Source organism: Drosophila elegans, unplaced genomic scaffold (assembly GCF_018152505.1).
Source record: "Drosophila elegans isolate 14027-0461.03 unplaced genomic scaffold, ASM1815250v1 contig_814, whole genome shotgun sequence".
Taxonomy (NCBI): domain Eukaryota; kingdom Metazoa; phylum Arthropoda; class Insecta; order Diptera; family Drosophilidae; genus Drosophila; species Drosophila elegans.
In genome coordinates, this window is record NW_024546167.1 from 19,757,476 (window position 1) to 19,774,730 (window position 17,255).

The 17,255-nt window shown below is 36.2% G+C and overlaps 1 protein-coding gene across 2 annotated transcripts; it reads left to right on the forward strand.

Moving 5' to 3' along the window:
• The first annotated feature begins 5,382 nt into the window (after positions 1-5,382).
• Positions 5,383-15,748, forward strand: LOC108134751 (protein drumstick). Of its 2 annotated transcripts, none has more exons than XM_017255193.2 (3): positions 5,383-5,531; positions 12,390-13,209; positions 14,544-15,748. In XM_017255193.2, the coding sequence occupies exons 2-3, from the start codon at positions 12,989-12,991 to the stop codon at positions 14,566-14,568; spliced, it is 246 nt and encodes an 81-aa protein (XP_017110682.1). In that variant the 5' UTR covers positions 5,383-5,531; positions 12,390-12,988; the 3' UTR covers positions 14,569-15,748. The 2 variants fall into 2 exon arrangements, with proteins under 2 accessions (XP_017110682.1, XP_017110681.1); XM_017255192.2 differs by lacking the exon at positions 5,383-5,531 and adding an exon at positions 5,891-6,138.
• Positions 15,749-17,255: the final 1,507 nt, after the last annotated feature.

The following is a 17,255-nucleotide window of genomic DNA, read 5'->3' on the forward strand; positions in this document are numbered from 1 at the left end:
GTTTGAGCTTGATTCGAGCTTCGTTTTTTTTTTCGCCCTCGGCTTTTTGAGCTTCGGCGGATTTGCTCTCATTGTTGTTGTTGTTGTGTGAGTACTTGGATGAGTTTCATTTTCTCATTGTTCAATTTACTGGTGAACTTTGCTAGAATGAACAAGCAGCAAAATAACATAAATAAATGGAAACCGAAAATATACAACAAAAATCGTAATTTTCAGGAAAAACCTTGATTGAAAATAAAACTTAAAAAAAAAAACTATATATCTCATTGTTTAGTACTGATTAACATAGCCAAATTGAACAAGCAGAAAATTAGGGTATTTGAAATTCTTAAAATAAACAGAAGACCAAAATAAAAAAATAAAAAAAAAGTTTAAATCAAATAAAGTTCTTCAAAATTCCATCAATTCCGTCTTGGTAAGTCTTCCTGTTCGGCAACAACAGCGAAAAAAAATAAACCTGTTGTCCGTTTTCGACTTCACTTTGAATGAACAAAAATGTCTTTTTTGTAGTTTCTTTTTGAAGCCTGCGGCTAAAAGCATTTTGTGAGCGCAAATCGTGAGGGGATCGGATCTCTCCCATAGGTTTCCCTCTTCTTGCTTTTTGTTGTGCCTCTCAGAGTTTTAAGCCTCTAATCCCTAAGCAAGGCGCCACCGACCCCAGAGACTCCCTTTGCCCTCCGATGCCCTTCGATGCCCTCCCTTTTGTAATTCCTCAATAAAAATGGAAAAACTAATAAATTTTGCCCAACTAGCGAGTGGAAGGAAGTGGGGGGCTCAAGACTCAGCGGGGTGGCTACTGGAAGCACGACAGAGCCACAAAAAAAAATATATTATTTGTTTTGTCATATATGCAAAGTTCCATAATTTATGATCTAATATACAAAAGAAAAAAGTTTCCAGATTGAAGGATGAAAACTTCGGCGCTTCCCATTCAACAAAACAGAAAAAAAGAAAGAAGAGAAAAAGAAAGAAACAAATTCATTGAAACTTTTAAGATTTTTGGGTTGGGTTGTTTTTTTTTTGGAACTGATCGCGGTGTGGGATATCTGGGATCATTGTCAACATTTTGACCGCTCGCTGTGCCCGTAATCATCGGTCTATTCCCTCCACAAAAACCCCAAACCCCCTCTATCCAAAATCGGATAGAATGACGCCGCCGCCAACATCGATTTAAATGCAAATCAATGTAATAAAACATTTTTTGGTCTTTTCACTTTGGTGGCATTCGATTTACAGATAAAAAAAAATATTTCAAAAGCAAAACAATTGTATTAAATGGGTGTATCAAATAAAATTCCATTATTAATAATTCATTTTAAATTAATAGAAATTTAAAATATCAAAATAATAATAATCTATAATCATTTTAGAGGATTCTTTTTATTTGTTAGATTTACAATATTTACAATATGACAATATTTTATTTACAATTTAGCAGGATTATAAAAGGATCAATTTAAATATTTGTTTTTATAATATTAAACTTCTAGCAAATAAGGTTATATCTTTGTATGCATTTTATAGGCTACTATTTATTTTTCTGTGCGCCAACAGTGTTAAATGTCGCATAAGTTAACCCAATACTATTAATTTCGAATTGAATTCGTGACACCCACGCAGGCGACACCTTTAAGATTATATATCCCCATTATACTATATATCCCCCATGTTCGGAACGGAAGTTCGTGTGGCGCTTAGGAAAAGAGCAGAGAACTAAATGAATCGTAAATCACTTAGAATCCAGGTGAAAATGTTGGAAAAGATGTGGGCTGGTAATTTGTATAGAATGGGGATTGTGTTCCTAGGAAAATGCAGCAATTTACAAGTTTTAAAGCACAAAGCGGAAAGGGAGGTGAGGAATTCCTATTTAGAAACGAAAAAGACATGGGTTGACACCTTTTCAGATCAATTGGGCAGTGATAAGTGTTATAAGAGCCGAGATACAATTGTCAATTTGGTTGGTGGGGATGCATTCTACATGAGGTCAAGTGGTAGAGTGATTTAATGGTATGGTTTCCCTTTTGAACATTAAAGTAATTCAAAACAAATGGTAAAGTGCTTAAATGGTTAATAAAATGGATCATGAGCTCAATTATTTTTCGACAAATTGGAACAGGAGAGAACCTAATCCCTTGTTTGGTTTTTAACTAACTAAGTAATCAAGCTGGAAATTGATTTAAAAACTTAGCTAACGACAAACACTCGGTTGAACAATGGATCCCCTCCTGTCTACCCACTTTGAAAGCTTTTGCCACACACTTTGCCCATTTCTTTATGGCAAATTAATGACCGAAAAAACGAACAAGAATTCCAAATAAACCATAAATTTTATTAATTTCTATAGCGGCTGCCTCACAAAAATAAAAGAGAGCTTTGTGTGTTGGTGTTTTTTTTTTTATAACTGAACAATAGGTTCGATTCATGGAGTTCTGCAGAAATACTACCGAACCACTGCGAACCGCACCCAATTATAATAAAATTCGTTTCGTATAAGTTGAAAAACCTCGGCTGCTCCCACAGAAGTGACAACAAATTTAAAATTTACGAAATAAAAATTAAAATTAAATAAAACACCGCTCGGGCAAACAGCCAAAAAAAAAAAAAAACAGAAAATGAACAATGGACGCGAAAGACTGAAACCGAAAACCCGAACAACGAAAATTAGCATACAAACTGAAGATCGAAGCTGCATATCAAATGAGGATCCGATCCGATCCGAGTTTTGTTGGGCCAGTTCATTCAGATCGTTCGGAATTCATTGATAGATCGTTCGCCGTTCGGTTGCCGTCCCCCGACTAACTGTTAAAATAGACACATCACCCAGCGACTTTACGAGCCAGCGGACCATAATTCAAATTTATGTGAATACACAGGTTCGGGCCAAAAAAATAAATCAAGTCACGACTTTGGTGGGGAGAGAATACACTCGGAAAAAATGCGTTAATTCACAAATGTCATACGATATTAGGCTACGACGATAATAACTAGTTTGGCCTTAACAATATCTCGAATAATGGAACATTATGTGCTTTTTAAAATTTGTAGAGTCCAGAACTAGATGAGAATTATAAGGATACAATGTAATTATTTTTATGAAACTTGAAAGCTGTTTCAAAATGTTAAGTTTTCCAAAAGCTTACAGTTATTTGTTGGTCAAGTTTTAGTTAGAGTTCTAAATATAAAATTGTTTTAAGATATATTGGTAATACTTTTTTGCCTCAAGAGATCTTATATCCTCGATTTTCCCTCAGTGAAGAGCTACCCCCAGTATTTTTAGTACTCGCACACCTTGAATGAGGCCCAGAAACCTGAAGCTAAATGACAACTCAGCCAACTACCGTGCGCCAAATGGAGAAAAGAAAAGATGAAGATGGAACCAAGTCGTCATCATCGGAATCATCATCAGCAACTCATCGCCGCCAACTGTTGACAACGCCTTGCTGCGGTGGCTGCGGTCCAGTTTCATTATTATTAACCAAAAAGTATAAAAAAAAAGCAGCCAAGTCGAAAAAAACCCCAACGGATCCCATTCAACGCCCACGTCTTCGACATTTGCCTGCTTCCACAGATTCATCCGTATACCTTCTCGTGTATATATTTATTATAATTTTTTGCATCTGTCGCGGTCTTTGTTGCTCCTTCAAAATTTATGTGACCGCATCGCTGCCGTATGAATTTTTAATTTTTAACCAATCTTTTTTGTTGTCCGATTTTGTTTGCCTTTTTAATTTTGGCAATTAATGAAACTTAATACTTTTGAGTGCACTGTCTGGGGCAGAAGTTTTGGCTCGTTGGAATTTTTTATTTGGCCTTAACTTTGTTTATTGATAGATTGAGAAAGTTTTAGCAAGGTATTTGGGCAGAACTCAAGGGTTTTTGGCATAACAGATTGTCCGCAGATGATAGATAAGTATACAAAATGGATTATTTTTTTAAGATAAAATGATGAAAAAACTATAAAAAGCTTTAGTTCCTTATAAATTGATAGAGCAAAACTTTGAATTTATATTTCAATACTTAATTCCATCTTTCAACATCCAATAAAATATTGCATTACATTTTTTTCCTCCAAAAAATGAAGTCTCCAAAAATGCCAATACATTTTTTTTGGGCTCTTCTTTGGCCGGTTCATAATTAGTTTCTCCTTCATAAGGAAGCTCCTCGCAATTGTCGAAACGTCTCCTTGTCGATTTTGTTGATTGCCCATTTAAAATATGCAAATTTGATTCGAAAAACCAATAAGACAGACGGAAACGGAGAAAAACAAAAGCGAGGCGGACTAAGATGAAGCCATCAAAGTGGAGTTGCCAACGGATAGCACTTAAAAATGCCCAAAAGCAGTCGAAAATAATTTGTTAAACTTTATGGACAGTCGAAAACTTAATTAAAAACAATCCTTTTCGGGCGCACTTAATTAAAAACACTGGGTGTTAAGTTAATGAAGTATTTTTTTGTTGAATGAAAGACACAATTTTTCAGTTTTCATTGAGAAATCGTAAAAGATAAACAGATATGGTGGGGCACAAAAGATAAACAGACCATCAGTATGGGTGTCTTTTCTGTTTTTTATTTTTTTATTTTGGGTCTAAAGAGGCCACACAAGAAGAAGAGGAGAACAAAGGCGGAGGCGGCGAAGCCAAAAGAAATGCGAGAAAAAAATTTCCCAGGCCCTGAAAACAAAATGGAGCTCCACCAAAAAAAAAAAATAAAAAAGAGAAGAAAAATATAAAAAAGGAGTACTGCGTAATACGGTTGCTCTGCTCTGCCACTGGTTTTTATGTTCCACCTCTCTCGCATGCACACAAAACGGGTTAAGAAGCAGTTAAAAAGAGGGTAAGAGAGAGCGAGAAGGCCAGCAGGAGGGAGAGAGAGACAGATAGAGCCCTGCCCAAAGCCACGCCCACATCTATAAAAACATGCACAGGTATAAGTGAAAGAAAGTTACCTTTTAAATTAACCAGCAGCTAGAAAGAAAGAGAGCGAGAGAGACAGTAAATAACCAAATTCAAAGAAATCGCAAAGATATTACTTTATTCAGTCACCAACACACCTTTCACTCATTAGCGCGCTTAACTTAATTGAAATGTTGACTTACTTAAGCTTAATTAACAGTCAGCTCAGGTAACGCCTTCAAAACCACTCAACTCAGGTAGCCCTCTCTCGCTCTCGCACTCTCCCTGGCTCTCATGCCGCTCTTGAGCTCATTTCCACTGACCAATCAGCTGAAACACTCAAAACTCGTTCGTTCCCGTTAAAACAGTGCGAGAGAAAGAGATGGCCAACCAAGAGAGGGCTGTAAAAAAAGAGGGTAACGAACAAAAAAGAAAAAACACAAAAAGTTCAACCCATCAAGCTGAAGTTTTCGATCGTAACTTTGCAGTTGACTCTCGCGCACAGAAGCGTTCGGAAGTGAAATATATTTTATTAATAATATTACCCAACAGTTGCGGGCTAACAGTGCTACCAAATAAAAAGTTCATATACAAGTGATTTGGCGAAAAGCTGCAGGAATTTCGGGGCTTTTGCAATAGGTAAGTGACGCCATTTTGTGTTCTTCTTGGTGGCTTCCGTTAGAAGCGACGCCATTTTGTGGCTACTGTTTGTTCAGCTTCCGCACTTACGCCTAAGAACTTAGGGAGTGAAAAAGAGATGGCTAGCGAACGTTGCGCATGAGCAGTAGCTTCGGCTACTGGTCTTCGTTTCGTCTCGTTTCTTTTCGTTTCTCTTCGGATGACTCACACACACACACAGTGCCACCGAATTGAGTAACAGACAGGGACAGAGCGATGATCTCGCTTCCTCAACTTCCAAGCAGCGACGTTGGCAGCGACGACGGCAGAGGACGTCGGCAGAGGCGACTACTATTTCTTTCAGTTATTAGTAGCATTCATTCATTCAACTTTGTGCCGCTCGAGCGTGCGTATATAGTTCCCTCTCATCAGTATCAGTATCAGTAAAAGTAACAGTAACAGTAACAGTATCAGTTCCTTCGCGAGTACCTTCAAAAAAGATACAAATCGATCCACGGTCGCAGTCCCAAACATTCGATCGAAAGAAAATCATCTGAATAGAAAACGGTCTACTTCTCGATTTCGAACTCGAAGAACGCGTAATTCCAGTGTTTTCCCATTGGTTAAGGTAAGTCTTTCTTCCGCTCTTCTTCACCTCGTTCTTCTGCTCGTTCTTCCCCCTTCCACACTTGTTTCGCTACCAGTTTTACGCCGCTTTCATTGGACAACTGAAAACTGAGTAAAGAAAAAGAAGAAAAAACCCCACACGTAACACGGGTGCGTGTATCGCCCTCTCTTTCTGCCCGGGCCTCTCTTTTGGGGGCCGTTAAGTGTGCCAGAGGGAGAGAGGGCGTTGCGTCTAATATGGCGTGCGTGTGGCCAACGGAGCTTTTATCTCGCATCTGTGTGTGTGTGAGAAAGTGTCGCCATTTGCCAAAATGGCGGACGCTAAATTTGAACATTTCCCTATTGGATTTAAAAAAGCATTCAACCTTATATCTTGACACAAATTCTCAAATGGGGTTATCTACTTGATCACAAAGTCTTAAATTTTAACCACAACTCAAACATTTGCCTATTGGATTGCAAAGAAAGAAAAGGAAATATATATTTTATGATTTGAAAATGAAAATATTCATAAGTTTCTTTTAAAAATTATAAAACAAAAATTTAAGATATCTTTTTAAAGCCCAAAAACAATATTAAAATTACAAAAGATTCTTGTATGTTACAAATTTAGATTTAAATTTCGCATTTAGGTCTTATAATTAAAAACTAGCTACATTAATGAAAATGTCCTTAATTATCAATAGATACATTTTTTATGTTAACTTTTTTGCGCCTATTTGTCATGTTTAAAAATTATCTATATCCGAATCTTGCTTATGATAAAGGCAAAGTTTTTCTGAGACTTCCACTGACTTTTCTTTTACACATAAAAAACTTAAGGATTCCTTAAAAGTTACAAAAGCCGTCGGCATTTGTTCAGTTCGAACGAATGGAAGTTAAAAAAGTTGATGAGTCAGCATGAAAAAACTTCTTTTAGATTGGACAAAAGCCTAGTTTGTCGAAGGTTGATCGCAAGACGCACAAAACACAGCGAATCATCGCCAAGAATGTCCGACTGATCATCATCAGCCGTTTTGGTACAAGTTTTTAAACTATGACTCACTGAGTTGAGTTTTTTTTCATTCGATTATGAAATACCAATGAGTACGGCTCAAGCTACCAACAGATGTTCCAAAAAGTTTGGTGAATGTCTAATATTTAGAAATACCAAGCTGGCAACACCTGTGCCTAAAGTCCAATGAATCTAAGGGGAAACTTTGGGAAATCAGAGGTTTTTCTATTTTCTACTCACAATTCACAAGTGTTTTGGTAAAGTTTTTCAACAGTTTGCTTAAAATACTTTGAATGAGATCCTCTTAAATGTAAGGAATACATTTTGGAATGCCTTTACGAAGTCTTTTGATTGTTGGTTTATAACGAAAATTAACTCAGAAAACATAAAAGATAAATCTTTAAATATTTGTTTTTATTAATTTTTTTAAAAAAAGGGTTTCCTTATAATTTCAATATCAATATATCTTCAATGTAATTTTTTCTGTGGAAGACTTAAACGCTAAACAATCCATTTGAATAATTTATGTATTACTTTGGTTTCTGGTTTATTGGTTTGTGCATTGAGGAATACTGGAATTTGTACCGCTTCACAGGCGACCATTTCTTTTCCGTTGTTTTCACCTCCTGACTGTGTGACTGTCTGATCTTTGACCTCGTCTGGACCGCCCGTTGCGCTCCATCAATTAGCGTCTAATTAGCTAAGCGATTACGGTAAATGGGCTCAGCTGGCAGCTAATCTCCGTCGACTTTTGAGCAACTGTCATATCTTAACAGCTGAAGGTGAGAAGCGGCTAAAATCGCCCCGAAATTCCCAACCGATTTGAGATGGATCTAAAGATACTATACGTATATCCCATACCTCAATCTATTTGTATCTTTGTATCTTTGTATCTTGTGGTGTGTGTTTGTGTTTGTGTTTGGGGTTAGCTAGCCTTTTGTTCGCGTTGAAGTGGCAGTGCCACATATCCTAATTGTTTCCACCGACTTATTGGTTTCGTTTGTCAGGACTCTGGGTGTTTTTTCCCGGGAATTCTGCGCCATTAGCACAATTAGATTCGTATCAAATGGACTTCGGTACCTTCGGTGCCTTTGTCTTGGCCAGCCTTATGTCCTTTTATTGTCATTTATTCTCGCTTCGGTTTTTTTTTACTTTTTCACTTTTTGGTTGTAATTTTTAATGGCACCTTGCCAACTCACTGTCCGCCTCCTACAAAAAAAAATAAAATAAAGGATGGTGAAAGAAGTGTGGTAATCGCTTTTGACCATATCCCATCCTTCGACGTGTGTGTCACTGGTTTGAGCCCTTCTACTTCTTTTTTGGTTTGGTTTGGGCCCAGTTTTGAGCCTGTTATCGCCCATACCGCTACACATTTATCTCGGGGTGTTAAACTGTAACTCTCGACGCTCGAAGAGTTTCGTGGAAGTCGCCGACGCACTTACTCTGCACTTCTTTCGCCCAAGAAATCTCTGTTTGCCATTTTATTTCTCTTTCCCATCGCTGCAAATCTAATTTCACGCAGCATTAACGCCTTTCGCATGCCCTTCGCACGGCAACCAAAAGCCTTAACTCCAGAGTCAGGATCATGCTGTGCCAAAGATCTCCCAGATCTTCACATCTTCAAATCTCCTTCAAAACGGGATGTGTGTGTGAGTGTGTGTGTGTGTGTGTGTGTGCACAACACTAATTATTTTCAGTGCGGATTAATGGGATTATCTTTGCGTTGGACAACAGTTTATTATACAATATTTGGGCAGTTTTCCATCCACTGATCTGTAAACTGTGATCTTTGGGTGTTCGCTTTTCGCATAAGCGGATTGCCATTCGCAGTTGCCAAATACTAACAGTTGGATATCGCTTTGAATTCCGGATCGGAAAAGGTGCCAAGTAACAGGTTCTTCGATGGTTCATGAAGATTGTTTGGCTTGGGTTTTCAACGGATTAGAAATATCCGCTTAGCAGATCCATAGATTGGGATTTTAATGCTTTAGGCTACCATTTTAGTTTGCAAAAGTTAATACCTTTTAGCGTTACAGAGTTAAGGTGATAAGATTGACTTTGTTTCGGCTTAGATGGGCTTAAATGAAACAATTTTCAAGCAATATTTAGTGATTAGTATTCTCTTGTAAAACAATGTCAAAATTTGGCTTAAGAAATTCTTATATAAGTGGCTTTTGCTAAATTATAATAAATACAATATTTAATAAATATTGTTCTTTGTAACTTTGTTGATTTTTTTGGTATAACATCATAATTGTTTTATATTTTACTTTTGATGATTGAATGCATCAAAAATTGGTAAACAAGCTAGTTATGCATCTTTTCACCTTTTAACTATTTTACTATAATATTATTCAGAAACTTATAGTTATAATTAAACCCCAAGGATAGTCCTGCCATTTGCCATTGGAAACCTTTATTGCTTAAATGGTCCAACTCACTTAACCCTCAAAATTGATGGGCTCACTCAATTGTCAGCTCGAATTTCACCGCTCCCCAAAGGTTTGTCCACCACTTTTTCCCCTGGTCCCCTGTCATCTGAAGACTAAAGACTACACAGACAATTTCATCGTCATCCGACGCATCGCACATCGCAGTAAATGAGCAAATAGAGTGCTTAACCCCGGAGTGCAACCCGTGGCTAATGCTGCTCCACTTAGGCCCACGCTCCCAGGGACAAACTGAAGACTAAAGCCTAAAGACCAAAGACAAACATCCACAGCTCAGCCACTTCCACGTCCAAATCCGAGTCCAAATCCAAAGCAAAGCATGGCCAAATGGCAAAGAGACCCGGACCCAAAGAATCCAAATCCGAATCCAAATCCGAATCCATATCGAATGGATGGCCTTATGCAGGCGCCCTGTGTCGCATGATTAACGGCGTTAAAATGCCAATGTGACGCCACATTGTGTACACAAATTAACATTGGAGGAGTCTCTTTGGGCCAGGCTTTCGACTTTTGGGCCGAGATCCCAGGCGAGGTCCCCGTTCCAGACATGACCAATGCGATCAGCGATCAGCGACCCAAGTCCAAACCTCTCCCACTGGTCAAAAATCGGGGTACCCAAATTAGAAATTATATTCACAAGTTAGAAGAGCAAATAAATCTATTATAATTCTTTATTTCATTTCTAATCTACTTCTTATTATATTAGGGGAATTTTTAGAAGCATGCGTAATAAGGATAAAATGGTTCAAAGATGGGACGATATAAGGATCTTATATTCCATTATTTAACCATTTTCATAATACTAAAACCTTTTAGATATTTAATGCAATATTGTTAGTTTTTAGGGGGTGTCATGCCAACTTAATAACCAAATCATATAACTTTCAAAGGCCATTGCTTTAGTGAAACCAAATGAAATCAATAATAGGTTTCTCAGAATAGAGGCCCTCCCATTTCTCGCAGTGCAGGTCTCTCGCGCGACTCAGTGTTATAATTTGAATATGTTTAGTGGGCATTAATGTTATAATGACAATAACTACGTACCGTCTGCGGCCGGTGCAACACCCGCTGTGACGTTTGCCTTTTGTTGTCAACGTTAGCTCCCCGATCTCCGATCCCCCAAACCGAACCCGTTTCCATTCCCATTCCCATTCCCATTCCGAATATGAATCTGAATCTGAATCCAAATCCCAGTCCGATTCCCATTGCCATTCCCATTCCCATTACCAAAAGTGTTCCAGCTGCGAGCTGAAAGCACCATAACATATAAATAAATATCGAAATCGGGTCTTGCCGAGCCGCTTGTCGCTACCAGTCAGCGCTGGCTTTTGTTTCGCGCAGGAAGAAAAAATACCTTAAGCGAATACCAGTAAATCTGGGAAATATATATCCCGAAAAGAAAAGACCCAAGGGAAGAAAATAAAAAAAAAATTCAGAAATCCAGCGGCGCCGAAATGACAAAAATAAAATTACATAAAAAATAACAGTTGTTAACTACCGCGCTGGCAAGGAAGATGGGGCATAAATTTCAATCGGCTACGCCAGGCGCCAATTAAAAATATACTTGTTACAGCGCCACCTTAATGAAGTGGCCAAAAACAGGGAGAATTTGGCAACTGTACTTGGTCATAACGCGGCGGGGGAGTTGCCAAATGTATTTAACCAGCTGCGAGATGACTCAGTTAATTTAGAAATGCAAACCGACCATGGGAACTTGGGTTTTTATGGCCGTATCTTCATGAATTTTGGTATAGGAGGTATTTTGGCTATGGGAATTCCTTTCAGAAAGGTTTCATTAAAGTCAAAGCATTTATGCCTTTGTTATTCCAAATATTTTGCTTACTTTGAGCGGCGATATGTAAAGAAATGATATTTAAATAGCATACCTAGTGCCTAGCCCTTTAATTGAATAATTGTGTTTGCGGAAATAAAGCGCAGTCCTCTTCCGTCAATGAACTTCACTAAAGTTTGTATTTAAGCACATATATCCAGAGACAACGGTGTCGTTGAAGACAAATTACTATAAGGCCTGCCGAAGGTTAGCAACTGTGAAAAAACAGTTGTCTGGATGTCGGGGTGATTTGTAAATGTCAACACCGCGTCCGAGGTGCGGATTTGGTTGCTTTTAATGAGTCATTGCCGATTCCATGTTGCGTGATCTCGACAACTTGTTGTTGCCGCAAATATATGCATGGAAATAATACCCATAATATGTATACAGCTGTGGTCAATGTAATGGCACTTGGGAATATCCATAAATTAGTAAAGTTGTTGGACAACAGAAGCCTAATCAAATATTTCAAGAAGAGAATAGGTGTTGCCAAGTAAGATTACTTTTGAAAATGATAACTAAGCATCCTTTTATTTTATATATAATAATTTATCCTCTAAAGTAATAATTGATATTGATAAAATGTAGCTAAATCTAGTATTTTCTCAATAGTTCCTCCATTTTAATTTTTGGCATTGATTGAAACTAAAGAAATCAAGGAATCCTTTTAATTCGAATCTAAAATGTTTACCTTGCCTTTATTTTGATAAAAGTCGGAAAATGTTTTAAAATTTAAGCCTTAGGATGAAACATTCTTTGATTTTACAATTTCATTTCTGAAAAGTTCCCTAATATTAATTTATGGCATTGATTAAGTAATCCTTATTTACCTTGCTATTGTTTTGACCGCAACTGTTTAGATACAAGTCGTGACATATAAATATATATATTTTGCTTGAAATTTATTAACCCATAAAAGTTGTCGCAGGCGTTGCTAACTTAACTTTATTGAAACTTTGCGTCTCCCTCTGTTTTAGGTGTTTGCCTTAAAGTGAGCCATAAACTAAAAACCGAAACCTAAAAGTCGGCGGAGAGGAAAAAAACTAAATAACGCCCACTGCAAAAAACACCACCTACTGGTTACCCGTGGAAAAAGCTAAAAAAAAGGGGAGTAAAGGTGAAATCACAGAGCGGCGAAACGAGCAAAAAAAAAAGCAAAAAAAGAAAAATAGAAAAGATAGATAAAGCCGGAAGCGACGTTGCCGCTTTTCACCGACGACCAATCCAAGCCGAAAAGCAGCAGCAATTAACCGCCGGGTGTTATCTGGCAGATAGCGATTAGAGGAACTCAACCCGGTGGAAATAAACCCCCATTGAGTGGAAACGCACACCCCCCACCCCCCCAAACAAATTGAGCCGACCAAAAAGAGCGCCATAGAGAGGGCAGCGAAGAGCGGGAGTGTAGCCCACGGAAATCACCATTTGTCGAGAGCGGGAGTACTGAGTTTGGAGAGCACCGAGAATCGTACCTCGTACTGCCACTGCCACTAAAAAAAAAAGCACTCAACACTCAACAATCAACGCCGAACACAAAACACTCAACTGCCAAGCAGAAGTACACATATCGCCTGTCAAAATGTTTGCTGTAATGCGAATCGACAACGATGACTGCCGGTCCGATTTCCGCCGCAAGATGCGTCCGAAGTGCGAGTTCATTTGCAAGTACTGCCAGCGGCGATTCACCAAGCCGTACAACCTGATGATCCACGAGCGCACCCACAAGTCCCCCGAGATCACCTACTCGTGCGAGGTGTGCGGCAAGTACTTCAAGCAGCGCGACAACCTGCGCCAGCACAGGTAAGCCAAATCCCAAATATCCCAAATATCCCAAATATCCCAAATATCCCAAATATCCCACATCCACATCCCGAAATCAAAAGTCCAACAAAGTCGCCATCACCCCCATTAAGTCTACAGCACAAGAATTTTCACATTTGGTGTAGATATTCTCGTTTTTTTACTGGTTTATTTGATGAGTTTTTATTTTTATTTACACAAGTTCTTACTAAGTACAAAGAATTAAAAAATTAGCACAAAGTCAATTGATTTCACCAGAAATAAGGTCAAAAGTTATATTTCCATTTAGTTGTACTGATTTAACTAATGATTTTTAAGCTGGAAAATTATTGCACAGCATATATTTTCAACAAAATAAATAAAATATTTGTTTAATTCCACTTAAGTTTTTACTGAGTACTAATAAAAAGTACAAAATTCATTGCTTTCACCAGAAATAAGGTTAAAGTAACATTTGCATATGAGCTTAGCAGTTTGAATTTTTCTAACAAAAAAAACATTTTCTAAATCTTTTCAAATAATCAAACATAAAAAAAAGTTTTTCTATGAATAAATTTATGGGTCAAATCAATTATAATTCTCTCCAATATAAAAGCAACAGGATAATATTATATTTGTAAATAAAAACATATCAAAGAATAGATGTAAATGTAATGTTAATTTTCATTGGTGTTGGTTATAGAAAATAAAATGCGAATTATAAATCCCCTTTCAAGAGATTTCTTCTTATTAAGTATTTAAAAACAGAACTCATAAATATATATAAATATACTTAGCTGGGGAAAGGTATATTCCCCTTTGTGTATGAATTTGAATTTATAATAGTAGCTTATGCATATTTTAATGAAAGTTGAGCAATAGCAGGAAAATTAAGTTATAAATTCCTTATTCAAATAGTATTTTAATTTGTAATCTGTCATATTAATTCGATTTGTTAGTAATCAATTACAGCTGAATATAAAATTTAGAGTTCGTTAAGGGAAAAGTACAATTTTATGTAAATAAACTCGTGATAAACTTATAACAAATACAAATGATATACCTATTATCTATAAATTCGGTAAATTAGTACCAACTTATCCAAAAAAAGCTAATATAACCACCGAATTTACCGAATTAAAAGCTTTTTTTGATTGATAAAAAGCTCAATCGCTCACAATCGGCACACACGCATATACATAAACATCTAACCAACCATAAAACAACCAAAATCATATTTTTTTTGGGGCAGTTAGCAACGCTTTGTTAAGATTACCAAATATTATTATAATTTTTTCTACCACATCACGAATTATTCTCTATTTTTCTCTGTTTTCTCTCTCTTCTATTTGTAGATGTAGTCAGTGTGTTTGGCGATAAGCTAAAATACCATATAAACATATATATAAATATATATAAAAACCACACACAGAGCAATATATAAAGTAAAACCGATATCTAAGCACCGCAGCACCAACAACAGCACGCAATATCACAGCTATATCTTACACACACATAAAATGAATGAATGGGATCTGATGAGGCAACTGCAACAACACACCCCGCCTACTTCTTCATGCACCACTCTTTAAATATATACATATATAAATATATATAAAAATATTAAAAACCTGCAACACCGGCAACTGCAATATTGCTTAAACTACTAGATGCAATCTACAGCCACGACAAGCGATTATAGTGAATGGAATGCTAAGTTCAGGTGTTGGTTTTCAATCTATTCGGTTATCTGGTCTATACAATGCACACTTGCCACGCCCCCCATCATCAGCAGAACAGCAACAAAAAGATATCCAAATGTTGCGCAGGCGCAGCACAACAGCAACAGTTGCAGCCGTTGCAACGAACATTGCAACAGCAGCCACCATATTTTCAATAATATTTTCAGAAATCTACACATGGACACTTGTGGGCGTGGCTGCTTCGGAAAATGATGAATATGCAACCCCAAAACAACCAGCAACTTGCAACACGCACCAACGAAAAGCTTGCAACATCCTAAATTGCAGCGAATTTCAAAGTTGCAGCTGGAAGAAAATAAAGCGCAGCACCTAAAAAAAGGAACATTTTCAACAGCAACACTAGCCATGCAATATCCTGCAATATTTACGTTAAATTCCTTTAAATATCAGCATTCCCGCCAGCACCAAGCCACCAGCAACAGCAGATCATCAATTGACATCCCAGAAGAGCTCAGTAAAACAGCTAACAAAAACCGCATGCAACACAACAGCAACATGTTGCTGCTGACTTCCTCACGTGAGTGTTGCTCGTGTTGCCGGTGAAAGTGCAATTAAGCCAAAGCTTCTTGTGCTTTTTAATATATGCAGGCAACAACAGCAACACACAACAGAGCAACACACCAGCAACTTGCAACATCCACATGCAACAACAATCAGCTGCAATTATCTTGCCTTAAACAATATTAAAGATTTACACACATTCTACACCCACACTCTCGCTATATTTTTATGAATAATAAATAATATAAATAATAATATTAAAAATGCATAAAATCAAAAAAGAAACACCCACACACACGCATACATCATAAGTATTTGTATTTTAAAAAATCGAAAGAAAAAACACGTTGAAAATGTATTACATAAAATTAATAATAATTAATAATAATAATAATAAAAACAATTATTAAATAAATATTTACTATATGCGATTGTTTTGTTTAAGTTTAAATTTTAAATAAATAAAACGAAAAGAAAAGAAAAAAAGCGAAAAATTGTGCGCAAAATCAACGAAAAATAATGAGAAAATTGTTTTTTGTTTTTGTTTCCTTCTTTTAAGTGCCCGGCAATAAGATTGTAAATGTTTTTCCGCTATTTATAATAAAAAAAATCATTAATAATGCCATCCTCCCTCTGGACATTTTCTGTTTTATTTTCCCCGAGTAAATCAGCTTAAACGATAAACAGCAATGTATGAATAAACCTAGATTTAACGGCGAAACAATAAGTAATTAAATAAACATATTTATACAATTAAATGAAAATTCAACCAGAAAAAAACAATTAAATGTTTTATTTTTTGAATGGGAAGAGGGTAATTAATGGATATTTGATTGGTCTATTCTTTAGGTCGGTTGCAACTATTGTAAGTATTTTTCAGAGCATTACTGATAAATTAAAAAAAAAGAGCTGTAGAGTTGAATAATAATTATGAACATTTGTTTAATCAATATAATGTATGTGACTAGTGTAGGTGTTTTCCATCGATGCATTCTTACTAAAAACCACTTGAAGCGCATATTTATTTATGCAAATAGGTGTTTAGGTAATAGTCTTAATTATTTATAACTGCTAAATTACAGAGAACATCAGTAATCTGACAGATTACAGCGCAACTGCCATGTTTTTATGCGCTTCTGTTGCTTTGGAAAAAAATTAATTGCTAGACAAATTAATTTGCCTTCCCCTTAATTACCTTCCACATAACAACTGCATATGCTATTTTCTGTTGTTGGCTTAAGCTTAATTGATTTACCAGCACAATACTTATAATTTTAAAGGAAGATCTAGCTATTACTTAATATTTAATGTTTTATATTTTAAAATATTGTTTTAATTTTGAATAAACTGGTGTTTACAAACTCAAACGAAGCTATTCTTCTTCTAACTTATTTGGTATATAAAAAGAAACATTGAAACACACTTGTTGAACTGATTTACCAATTTTTGAAAGGTTTATACAATCCTAAAATTTTTGAAATATTTTATTCTGTTTTTAATTAATATTGTAAATAAAAAGAAACATTGAAAAAACACTTACTTAAACAATTTTTGAAAGGCTTATACATTTTTGGGCGCCTAAATTTATAATCTATCAGTGGTCCTTGCTTTCGTTTACTAATTTCAAAGTTCTTATCATTAATTTGCTGATTTTTGTATTTTTGTATTAATATAAAAATATAAATTTTATTAAATATGCATACTAAAATATTTTATAAATGCAAATGTTTTTACAATAGATTGAAATACATTTCGAAATGTTACCAACATTTCACGTATTTAATTTGCCATAGAGCCGATTGA